This window comes from Furipterus horrens, unplaced genomic scaffold (assembly GCF_987537825.1).
Source record: "Furipterus horrens unplaced genomic scaffold, mFurHor1.1.pri manual_scaffold_1, whole genome shotgun sequence".
Taxonomy (NCBI): domain Eukaryota; kingdom Metazoa; phylum Chordata; class Mammalia; order Chiroptera; family Furipteridae; genus Furipterus; species Furipterus horrens.
Window position 1 is genome coordinate 191,642,090 of NW_028327171.1, and position 13,442 is coordinate 191,655,531.

The 13,442-nt window shown below is 37.0% G+C and overlaps 1 protein-coding gene across 1 annotated transcript in view; it reads left to right on the forward strand.

Annotated features, from left to right (window-relative positions):
- Positions 1 to 13,442, forward strand: part of BMPR2 (bone morphogenetic protein receptor type 2) — a 147,184-nt gene that overhangs the window by 104,737 nt on the left and 29,005 nt on the right. The window contains exons 5-7 of the mRNA XM_090282699.1: positions 8,682 to 8,792; positions 11,097 to 11,188; positions 13,078 to 13,308. Coding sequence (XP_090138825.1) covers positions 8,682 to 8,792; positions 11,097 to 11,188; positions 13,078 to 13,308 — 434 coding nt within the window. The remainder of the gene's footprint in view (positions 1 to 8,681; positions 8,793 to 11,096; positions 11,189 to 13,077; positions 13,309 to 13,442) is intronic.

Sequence of the window (13,442 nt, forward strand, 5' to 3'; positions counted from 1 at the left end):
TACCAGCTTCTTAAAGGCAATGAAGTATGAATAACTTAAATTGGTTTTTAAAAGGATTCTTAATGATATAGGACAGTGCTAAATGAAAAGGAGCAGATCAAAGTTGGACATAGTAATTCCATACTTGTTTAAAATTCCACACGTGGATTGGAACAATACATTATCTTTGACTTTCCACAGTTTGACTAGGATGTGCATCTATAAGATTTTCTTTGCAGAGATCCAGGAAGTGCAGATCATTCTAAGAAGCACCAACAAACAATAGAGGTCAGAAAAATGAGGAGACAGAGAAACAACCCCCCATTGAAAGGAAAGGTAGAATCCCCAGGAAGAGTGCTAAATGAAATAGAGGGGAGCAAACTATCAGATATGGAATTCAAAACATGGATTTTGGAGAAGCTGAATGAGCTCAGTGGAAACTACAAAGAACTCCAGGGAAACTACAAGGAACTCCAGAAAAACTACAAGGAACTTACTGAGAATTACACCAGCATGAAAAAGGATATAGAAGCTATCAATAAGAGCCAGAAGGAAATGAAGAATATGATCTCTCAATTGAAGAACACAGTAGAAGGAATTAAAAGCAGGCTAGAGGAAGCAGAAGATCAGATCAGCGAGCTGGAGGACAATGTAGACAAAAACTCCCAGACAATGCAACAAAATGAAAAAAGGCTAAACAAGACTGAAGAGGTTCTAAGACAGCTGCAGGACAACATGAAACGTAATAATATCCGTATCATAGGAATTCCAGAAGGAGAAGAAGAAGAGCAAGGGATTGAAAACATCTTTGAAAAACTAATGACAGAAAACTTCCCTAACATGAGGAGAGAAAGAGTCATGCAAGTCCAGGAAGCACAGAGGGTCCCAATGAAGATGAACCCCAACAGGCCCACTTCAAGACACATCATAATTAAAATGGCAACATTGAAAGACAAAGAGAGAATCTTAAAAGCAGCAAGAGAGAAACAACTAATAACATACAAGGGAGCTCCAATAAGGCTATCATCAGATTTCTCAGCAGAAACACTACAAGCCAGAAGGGAATGGCAAAATATATTCCAAGCAATGAAAAACAAAGGCCTACAACCAAGAATACTCTACCCAGCAAGGCTCTCATTCAAAATGTAAGGTGAAATAAGGAGTTTCCAAGACAAAAGAAGGGTAAAAGAATACATCTCCACCAAACCAGCATTGCAAGAGATGCTAAAGGGTCTGCTTTAAGAAGATGAAGAAACAGAGAGAGACAGAGAGGAACACGAGTACAAAGGGGGAAAATGACAATGAATAAGTACTTATCGGTGATAACCTTAAATGCAAATGGATTAAATGCTCCAATCAAAAGACAAAGGGTAGCTGAATGGATTAGAAAGAATGACCCATATATATGCTGTCTACAAGAGACCCACCTTAGAACAAAAGATCTATACAGACTGAAAGTGAAGGAATGGAAAAAAGTATTTCAAGCAAATGGACATGAAAAAAAAGCTGGGGTAGCAATACTTATATCAGTCAAAACAGATTTCACAGCAAAGGCCATATAAAGAGACAAAGAAGGACATTTCATAATACTTAAGGGAAAAATCCATCAAGAAGATATAACCCTTATAAATATATATGCACCCAACTTAGGAGCACCCAAATATGTAAGGAAAATTTTGAAAGGCTCCAAGAAAGATATAGACAGCAACACACTCATAGTAGGGGACTTTAACACCCCATTGTCAACAATAGACAGATCTTCGAAGCAAAGAAACACCAAAGATATTGAGGCATTGAACAACACTCTAGATCAAATGGACTTAGTCGATATATATAGAACTTTTCACCCCAAAGAAGCAAAATATACATTCTTCTCAGGTGAAAAAAAAAAAAAAAAAGGTTTTCTTTGCAGTTATCCTTGGAGTTCGCTGATTAAATCTGTGGGTGATGTCCTTCATTGGTTTTGGAAAAGTCTTGAACATTATCTCTTTCAATATTTCTTCTACACCATTTTATCTTTCCTACTGTGATTCGAATTACATATATAAGACCATTTAATATTGTCTCTTAGATATTGAATTCTTTGTTCTTTTTTCCTTCTGTTTTCTCTGTGTGACATAGTTTGGATAATTTCAGCTAAAATGTATTCAAGTTTACTGATTCATTGTCAGTCGTGCCTTTCTGCTGATAATCATGTTAAAAGAGTACCTTAGCTCTGACCAGTGTGGCTCAGTTGGTTGGGCATCATTCTGCAAAGCAAAAGGTCACCAGTTCTATTCCTGGTCAGGGCACATGACTAGATTGCAGGTTTGGTACTGGTCGGGACACGTATGAGAGGCAACAGATTAATGCTTCTCTCTCACATCAATGTTTCTTTCCCTCTCATTCTCCTTCCCTTCCATGCGCCCTAAAAATGAATGAATGAATGAATGGGTGAAAAGAATACTTCAGGTTTGCTACTGTACATTAATTTCTAACATTTCCTTTCCACTCTTCTCTAATAATTTTTCTATGTCATTTGACATTTGCCATCTGTTCACTTAAGTGTCCACCTTTTCCACTATATTTTTAAACATATTCATCATAGTTATTTTAAAGTCTCTGTCAGATAGTTTCATCATTATTATGCTGTGTTGATTACTTTCTGACTTGACGTTGAACCATATTTTCTTGTTTATTTATGTGTCTTTTGAATAATGGCTGAATAATGAACAAACATTGCAAGTAAAAAGAAGTCTAAAATAAACTATGTTCAGAAAAGGATATACTCTGTTTTGTCAGCTACTAGAATGGGAGACTAAGTGAATGTAGTCTGTAGCTGAGCTGTATCTGGACTTTGTTGTTACCTTAGTTTGATTCAGTTCACTATAGATTTCAATTATTTGAGGGCAGGATAAACCTTCGTTCCCTGATTTAGAGTTCAGGGCAGACTTTTAAGGGGGTTGGGGAATGTGGAGCTTTGAACCCTGGCCATTTATGATAAGATATGGTAAGGGGCTTTGGCACTGGATCCTGAACACCAAACCTTTTGCTTCTGAGAGAGTTCCAGTGTCATCTGAACTAACAGACATAATAGAGACAGTCTCATAGATAGAGAGCAGGATGACAGCTATGGGTGGGCATAGGTTGGGAGGGAAAGATCGAGAAAAAAGAAAAAAGGACTCTTGGACATGGACAGCAGTGTGGTGATTGAATGGGGGAGGTGGGTATACGGGGGGTAAGTGGTAATGGAAAAAATATAATTAAAAAAAAGAGGGGATATCCCGCCAAGATGGAGGCATAGGTAGACAGCTTTACCTCCCTCCACAACAATAAGAAGGAATACAGCTACCTTAGAACTAAAAAAAAAACAGAACTACCAGAAAATTGAACTGCATGGAATTCCAAAAAACAGATATAAAGAAGAAACACTTTGCAGACTGGTAGGGAGGTGGAACTGGTAGAGGATGCGGTGTAGAGGCAGCAGCAGCGGTGGCAGCAACAGTGGCACGGCAGTGGATGTGGCTGGTTGATGGAAACTTCAGCCACTCATTATAGAAGTCAGGAGGGACGGTTCCAGTGCCGGGGAAAATAAAGCCTTATTGCTTCTGACAGTGAAAACCAGTGGGGGTTGGGGCGGCAGAAGAAACTGCTGGTCTCTCAGCACAGTCCATTTGTTTAGAGGCCCCGACAGTCCTAGAACGTCCACAAACCCACCCACTCTGGGAACCACAACCAGGGGCAACAGCTAGAGAGGTGCCAGTCCCATACAGGAAGTGAGAGAAGTGCCTGGAAAAGGGGCGAGTGCTGAGCAAGCGGCATTGTTCCCTCTCAGGCCCCCTTCTCCCCCACTTTACAGCACCACAATGTGGTGATGTGGGGTTGCTCTGGACAGCGTAACAGGTGCAACAACTCTGCCCAAGACACAGATGCAAATGCAGGAGCCTGTCATGATAAGGAGACAGAGAAGCATGACCCAGATGAGGGAACAGATCAAGGTTCCAGTGATAGATCTAAGCGACAAGGAGATAAACATCCTAACAGACGCAGAGTTCAAAACACTGATGATAAAGATGCACACAGACTTGACAGACATGGTTGAGTATGGCAGATGCAGAAGGGAAGGAAGTGAAGATCATACTAAGTTAAGCAAAGGAAAATGCACATGAAACCGATGATGAAGGGAAGAAAGCCAGTGTTGAAACCAATGGTTTGGAACATAAGAAAGAAAGAGTCAACCAGTATAGAATGAAGAAACAAGAATTGGAAAAAATGATGAGGGGCTTAGGAACCTTGGGGACAAGTTTAAATAGGCCCACATACAAACCATAGGGGTGCCAGAAGGAGAAGACGAAGAGCAAGAAATTGAAAACTTATGTGAAAAAATAATGAAGCAAAACTTCCGTAATTTGGCAAAGGAAACAGACATGCAAGTGCATGAAGCACAGAGAGTCCCAAACAAGCTAGCCCAAAGAGGACCACACCAGGACACATTATAATTAAAATGCCAAAGGTCAAAGATAAAGAGAGAATCTTAAAAGCAGCAAGAGAAAAGAAGAGAGTTACCTACAAAGGGGTACCTATAAGACTATCAGCTGATTTCTCAGAAGAAACTTTGCAGGCAAGAAGGGACTGGCAAGTATTCAAAGTGATGAAAAGCAAGGTCCTACAACCAAGATTACTCTATCCAGCAAAGCTATCATTTAGAATGGAAGGGCAGATAAAAATGCTTCCCAGACCCAGTGAAGCTAAAGGAATTCATCCTCACCAAGTCCTTATTATATGAAATGTTAAAGGCACTTATTTAACCCTTTGAGTGCCAATGTCGCTGTGAGCGACCTGACAGATTTTCCCAAGAGTGCCAGGATCGCTTCCAGCAACTTTTTTTCGGTGGCTGTAAATGTAGATAACAATAGGATAATTCGTATCTTATGTTTTGTTCTCTTTGTTTTTATACCTCAGGTTATATATTGATATAACTTTTTCTCATGTTGATTAAAATTTTGAATTTTTATGCTTGTTCAAATACTGACATAGTATGTTTTAATTTTTACTTACCTTTTAAATGGTCCTTTTAATTTCACTTATCTTTGCAATAATCGTCGAAACTATGCAGTGTGCATGATAAGGAAGCTTTTGCTAATGGACATTTTCATTGCTTCATGGTATAACGTTAGCATTTTGTTTATAAATTTTTTCACTGTTGATATCTACTGATATATGTCTCTAATGTGAATGACGTTTGTGTTCATTTTTTTGTACATTATGAAGTTTTTTTTCCAAAAATTTATGCAATATTTGGAATACTTCTTGCTTGTTATCCATGTTGCTATGTGTTTCTTTCAAATTATAATCATAGGTTTTATATTATGCCATATATTATACAGTATTCCCTCATTTGTCCCTGGCTGGTTTGGCTCAGTGGATTGAGCATCGGCCTGCGAGCTAAGTGTCGCTGGTTCGATCTTCCAGTCAGGGCACATCAGAGAAGGAAAACTCTGACTCCAAAAAACCTCCGCTGCCTTGCGGCATCCCTCTTCAGGGGAAAGGCTAAGGGAATAAACCCCGACAGAAAATCCGGAGCCGGAGTCCCTAAGGCGGTTTGACGTTGTAGTCAACACCGGCAACTCCTGCGGCGCACCTGAAGCCAAGCTGTATTGACTCCGTCTTTCCCTTGGACCCTTCAGCTGCGAAGAGAGGGGGGGTCTGCTGCATGGGCAACAGCAGACCCTCCATATCACCCTGCCCAGGCTCTGTAGCTTCAGCTTCACTGGAGAGGACACTCCAGTGTCATCGCAAGATGTCGATTCAACACGGGAGGAGACAGATACCGTGTCACTCCCGAGTCGGACTGCACAGCCATTCTCGGCGGTGCAGATAGACTCTTAAGAAGCTACACCATCGTCTCTCGAGACGGACGGCTGCCGACAATTCCCTCACTTATCACGGGTATTACATTCTAGACACCCCCTCCTGTGAAGTAGGAACATTTATTCTACACTCTTAAACCTACATAACTTTAACAACATATGTATACAATACTGCAAAATCCTGCAATATAGCAAAAAATCTGTGACAAGTAATTAAATATAATATTTTTAAAAACCCTGCAATACAGTGAGGCCGCAATAAGTGAACGGCGATATAGAGAGGGACTACTGTACTTAGAAAGCCATAGTGAAGGAAACTATTTTTTCTAAAATAATTGTTATAATAAAATCATTTTAATGCAATTTGTTTTGCTAAATTGCGTCAAAAAACACTGCTTACAAAAGAAGAGTGTATTTACTATATGTTGTGAAATTTTCAGCAAATTATTATGAATAATAATGTTTTTATAGACATTTTTCATAAACTGCATTTCTCAGCAAAATAGCCTGGCATTTCTCACATGAATTTTAGCAATTACGCATGGCACTCAAAGGGTTAAGAAGAAGAAGATCAACACTATGAACATTAATATGACAACAAACTCACAATTATCAACAACAGAATCTTAAAAATAAAAACAAAAACAACCTAAGCAAACAAGCAGAATAGGAAAAGAATCATAGGTATGAGGATCATTTGGAGGATTATCAGCTGGAGGGGGAAGGGAGAGAAATGGGGAAATGGTGAAGGGATTAAGAAGCATAATTGGTAGGTACAAAATAGGGGGATGTTAAGAATAGTATAGGAAAGGGTGAAGCCAAAGAAGCTACATGCTCGACTCATGGACAGGAGGTGTGGGATTTCTGGAGGGAAGGGGGATACCGAGCAGAGGGGAGCAAAGGGAAAAAAACTGGGACACCTGTAACAACATAATCAGTAAAATATACTTAAACAAACAAAAAAATACAGTTCTGGTATTCAAGTTCTGATCATGTCCTGGTCCTTGGGTTCTGTGGGTAGGGCAAGACTTTGGTTCCGGGTACAACTAGAGGTCAAAATTCTCTCCTGTGCTTTGGCTGCATGACTTGTAGTTTTGGTCTGTTGTCTCTGCAAAGCAATTCAGTGTCTTGTTAGAAACAGGATAAGACCAATTTGAGCTGGTTGTGTGGTTACACAGCTGGCCGTCCATATTTCAGGTTTCTCATCTGCAGATTCAACCAACCATGGATCAAACAGAATTTTCAGTTTGCTGTCTTGAACACACACTAATTGGATCTTGTTATTCTTTGTAGCTACAAGTCCATTTTTCCACATGAAGACAGCTATAATATGCTCTCAAATTTTCTCTTTTTCTATACTAGACCTTTCCAGCGTTTTGTACCCATCACATTTCAGAGTGCTCCTGCCTTCATGTCTTCTGGATGTATGTATTCCATGATCTGATCCATAGAAGGAGCTAATACATAAAACGGTTTTCATGCTTATAATAGCCCTGTAATTTAGATATGTGTGTTCCCTCTCTTCAAGTGAATAAACTTAGGCTCAGACAGGTGAAGAAATTTTCTGAAGGTAATACATACAGTAAGTGGAAGAACTGAATTTCAAGTCCAGTTCAGATTTAACTGTCTTCAAAGCCATGCTCTTTTAATTGATCATCATAATATTAATATTGATTAACACAACTACCATTTGTTGCATAGATAATATATACTCAACACTCTACTAAGTACATAGATTTCCATCAGAGACTCATAGAAGACTTGTGAGGTAGAAACTATTTTATAAATGGGTGAATTAAAGATCAGAAAGTCAAATAACTTGCTAAAAGCCACTGAGGGAGTGGTGTAGAGTCAAGATTTAAAACCAGATGTGATTCTAAAGACTGTTCTCTTAATGTACTGTTCTGTCTATGTTGTTCCATGATACAGTTAATACTTTAATAATTAAGAGCATAACTAACAGGTGTTTTTTTATTGATTGATTTTAGATAGAGGAAGGGGGGGGAGAGAAAATAAACAATGTTGATTAGTTGTTCCACTTATTTATTCATTTTTTGGTTGCTTCTTGTATGTGCCCTGACCAGAGATCAAACCTGCAACTTTGGCATATTGGGATGACATTCTAACCAATTGAGCTACTCAGCCAGGGCTAACTAACAGGTGTTTCAGTATTCTAAATCTACATAATCTATATAAAATTATATAAAATAATTGTATAATGAAATATATAATATTCCATTATTAAAATTTTATTAATTTTAAATTTCCTTTGATGCAAAGACATTACTGATTTGACTATATATTGATACAGCCTTTCTGTCAGTATTTAACAAAACACTCAAAAAAAGGATAAATATATTTTTACATTTTACAATTTTTATTTTTATTGCCATTCAGTATTAGTTTTAGGTGTACAGCATAGTAATTAGACATTTATATAACTTATGAAGTGATTCTCCAATAAGTCTCTTACCTATCTGATGCCATACTCGGGTATTATAATATTAACTGTATTTCTTATGCTGTACTTTACATCCCTGTGACTATTTTGTAACTGCCAATTTGTACTTAGTTTCTTCACCTTTTTCACCCATCAGTTTGTTATCTGTATTTGAGTTTGTTTCTGTTTTGTTTATTCATTCATTTTGTTTTTAAGATTTCACATATAAGTGTAATCATATGGTATTTGTCTTTCTCTGTCTGACTTACTTACCTTAGCATAATACCTCTAGGTCAACCTGTATTATCACAAATGGTAAGATTTCATTCTTTTTATGAGCAAGAAATACTCCATTGTATATATGTACCACATCTTCTTTAACAATAACTATTTTAAAATTTGTTTTCTTTTAGGTCCACCTCATTCATTTAACCGAGATGAGACAATAATCATTGCTTTAGCATCAGTTTCTGTATTAGCTGTTTTAATAGTTGCCTTATGCTTTGGATACAGGATGCTGACAGGTAAAAATGTCACTTTTTATTTTATTTATTATACATACCATTCAATTGAAATTTACTTTCTCCTTTTAAAGTCTCCACGTTAAAAAACATTTCTGTGCTGCAGTAGTTCCCATCTTTCTCTCTTAACAAACTTTTTTCTTTTAGTGTTTATAAAGTTACAAACATATACAAAGTATCTATCACCCAGCTTCAGTGATTATCACATCTGTCTATCATCTATAGCTCCACTAACTACAACCTTCTGTGCCACTGGATTATTTATTTAATTTTGCCTTTTCAAATCACTTTATTTCAGAACAATGTTCAATTTACAAAAGATTTACTAAGATAGTGCACAGAGTTCCCATGTACCCTCACACAGCTTTCCCCATTATTAACATCCTGTATATCACTGATATATTTGGCAAAACTAGGAAGCCAATGTTGGTGCATCACTATTTTTTTAAAGTATATTTTATTTATTATATTGTTACAATAGTTCCAACCTTCTCCCCTTTGCTCCCCTCTGCCCAGCACCCCCCTCCCCCAGCAATCCCACCCTCCCACCCCCAAGTCCATACCCATGGGTCTTGCATACAAGTTCTCTGGCTTCTCCCTTTCCTACATTATTATTATTATTTTTAAAATTAATTTTTTATAACCATAAAAAATAACAATACCCCCCCTCAGACTTAAGACCCTTTATAATCTTAGAGAGGACAATGGACAATGGTCTCGTGCTTCTTAAGCTGCTTCAAGCTGGGCTTGGTCATCGTCCTACCTACCCTTGGGTCCAGAAATCCCTAGTGAGTGGGGGTATGGAGGGGAGGGTGGCCTTCTCACATGGGGAAGAATCTTGCAGACTTCAGGTCAGTTGGCTGTCCCCAGACAATGGTGTGCTTGGTTTAACAGGCTGGCATCCTTGTTGTATTCTGGGGGCAACATATTTGGCAACAGGGTTAAAAGACATCATTCAATCTATAACCGCTAGATGACAAAAGGCAGGTATTAATTTTTTAATGTCCCACATTAGGGGAAAAAAAAGACTTCTTTGGAGGAAGGTGTGCCAGGCACATCATACCTGTCCAAAACCCTTTTGCCCACTCTACTTAGTTTGGGCTGAGGGAAATATTTTAGGTTCCCCCCCTCTCAGACCTCTGGGCCCTTTCTGTCCAAGCCATTAGGATAGAAAAGAGAAACCAGTTTTAAAGTGAAGCCCACAGACCACCCCATTCTTCACCAACCCAGCCACTTAGTTTAGCCAAATCGTTGAGTCTCAGGAGGCAGCAATGCAGACAGGATTAAGTGAGGCCTATATGTACAGACAATCACTCAGGTAGTGAGACCCTAGGCTTATGCCCTTTGAAAACAGAAAACACATGTTAATTTATGCAATATAACCCACAAACCAGTCTCTAAATCTGTAAGACTGTCTTATTGGAAAGACATCCAGTTGCAAGGTATTTGACATTCTTCTTGCCTGTAAACTAAGCATCTTTGATGACACCACAGACATAGTTTAACTTACAAATGAAAAGAAACTTTAAAAACAGTTAGCTGTACTACTTTATAGTCTACCACTGAGCATTGTGATTTTCCTTGAATCACGATTTTTCTCCTTAAGATTACCCTCATTGTCATTAAAGGGACTGCATTAGGTCCATTTTTAATTTATCCTGTTCATTTGCATAAACACAACAAGAGCAGGAAATGATCACTTATGATCTTTAAGTCAGTGCATCACTATTAATTAAACTCCAGGCTTTACTTAGGTTTCACCAGTTTTCCCACTAATACGCTCTTTCTGCTCCAGAATCAGCCACTGGATTATTTTAAAGAAATCATAATACCATTTTTTATAAATACTTTAGTATTATTGCTGAAATACAAGGACTTAAAATATATATATAACTACAATATCATTTTTACATCTTAAAAATAACAGTAATTTCTCAGTATCATCAAATATTCAGCTGGGTCTAATAAACTTTGAGTTGATGAGCTTTTTAGGAAATCACTTATTCATTAATTTTAATAACTTTAATAAAACTGTCTTTAATGTCTTGGCAGTATTTCTTAAGGTTTTCAACTAAGTCTGTTACTAGAATTATCTTCCAGAATTCATCTTTTATCTTAGTCATCATTCATCTTCATTTACAGATAATTACTAGTTTACTAAATAGTTTTACTCCCTTTAACATTAGGCATAAGTCTTACTGCCTACCCTTCTGTAGCTCTTCTTTTTAATGGTAATATAATAAAGAGTGTAATAATAGCTTCATTTTAAGAGAAGCACACAATAACTTCTTTTGCCTATTCCTATAGGAGACCGTAAACAAGGTCTTCACAGTATGAACATGATGGAGGCAGCAGCATCAGAGCCCTCTCTTGACCTAGATAATCTGAAACTTTTGGAGGTAAGATTGTTCTTAGATTATGAACTGTTCTTTCTATTCCCATGTTTGAGACAGTGGCTTCATTCACTCACTAAATCATTCATTTATTTATTCAACAAGCATTTATTGAGTACCCATTGAGTGCCAAGGCCTATTCTAGGCACTGAGAATGTAGCTGAACTATACAGTTATCCCTCTTGAGTCTTATATTCTAGTGGGAGAGAGGCTATAAATAGGTAAACAAATGTATATTATTTTAAGTAGTTGTAAGTGCTATGGAGAAGAAGACATAAGGAGATAAGAAAGTTATGGAAAGGGAGTTATTTTTCAAAATGTGTGGTTAGCAAGGAAATGACCTTTGAGGACAGACTTGAACAGACTATGGGAATAAAAATGTGAAATTATAAGAATGTGCCAGGCAAGGAATCCATAGTAGATGCAAAATAAATATTACTTGTCTGTGCATATATTATATATTTTTATAGGTACATAAGACTATTATATATTCCACAGAGTTTAATTTTCATTTGGTAATTTCTCAGAACCCTTGTTAAAAGTATTATCGTGATGAATGTTTTATTCTTTATTAGTATAAATAAGCTATGATCCCCAAACCAGAGACTGTTAAATAGTAGATAACTATGTTCCTCAAACTACACTGTTTAAGTAATAGATGTGATAGATACGATAATATAAAACATTTTAAGAACCTTCTGTATGGGAGAAAAATATAACCAACAAAGTTAAAAGCTAAATTTAAAAAATAATTTCAACACAGAAATAAAGAATTGATAACAGAGCAAGTATAAATCAATATGAAAGAAATAATTAAAAAATGGACACAAGAGACGAATTTACAGTTTACAAAAGAAGTGTGGCTAATAAATGTATTATAATTAGATGTCCAATTTACTAAATTTAAAAATACTTATTAAAACCATAGGATTTTAACCTGGACTGAGTAAAAGAAACACTCTCAAACATTGCTGATTCAACAATATGTCGATACAACCTTTCTAAAGGATAATCTATCTGTCTGTTAAATTTTAACCTAGACACAGTGAGTGAAATATAACAAATATCCTTAAATAGATTATGGTAAATGCCTAACCTATTTCAGTAAAAAGTGTGAGAAATCTCCAGCAGCCAAAAATTAAGATATAGATTGCATTTGCTGGTAGTTTGTGTATTAAGTTTAACTTTTAATTATATCCCGGATATTGTGAATGTTATATTGTGCAGACCCTGTGTTCTTTAGATTCTTCTGAAGTGAGTTCACTTTCGATGTTTGTTTTAGTAGGCAGTTATCTTTGTTGGACATACTGCAGATTTGTCTCAGGCGGAAGCTCAAATATCAGTTCAGTTATTTTGTCTCTGAGTGGAGTTTGTTTCATGCATATACTCGGTTCCCCCCTCTTTGATTCTCCTTTCTGGATTTCTCTCCTTAGTTTCCTATAGCTGTGGTTACCCCAAATTCTTGTTCCTGGGGCCAGAAAGATTATGGATTTCCTACTGAATTTTTAGCTCTACTACACAGAGCTGATTTCAGCCTGCTCTCAGGCTAAAAGCTGTTAAAATGGGTAAATCATGCTATCCCATTCCTTCCTTTTACGTGTTGACTCCCCTAACAGTCTATCTCCTTTTGTTCATTCTCCAGAACTTTTAGTTTCTTTTTACAATTATTTTTAGAGAATATAATTGCTGTCTTTGGGAGGGCTGGGTCTAGTAGAAGATTCCTGAGCCATATATTATCAAATGTTCACTTTATTAGTTCCTTGATAATGGAGTAATTTAACCTTGAAGCAATAGAGAGCTGTGGTACACATGTAGACTTGCACTTTATTTATTAAATTTAATTGTTTCATTGTGTTTTGAATTAATACCTTGCTTTCTTCAAAACAAATTTACAGCTGATTGGCCGGGGTCGATATGGAGCAGTATATAAAGGTTCCTTAGATGAGCGTCCTGTTGCTGTAAAAGTGTTTTCCTTTGCAAACCGTCAGAATTTTATCAATGAGAAAAACATGTACAGAGTGCCTTTGATGGAACATGATAACATTGCTCACTTTATAGTTGGAGAGGAGAGAGTCACTGCAGATGGACGCATGGAATATTTGCTTGTGATGGAGTATTATTCCAATGTAAGTTCTTAATAAATTTAAACTGACATTTATATGAGCAGTCAATCAGTTATTCAGTAGAGCATTGCTTGTTTGCAAATTGGTTACTAAGGGTCTACAATGAGATAAGGATCTCATGCCAGAGTGTGACTTAA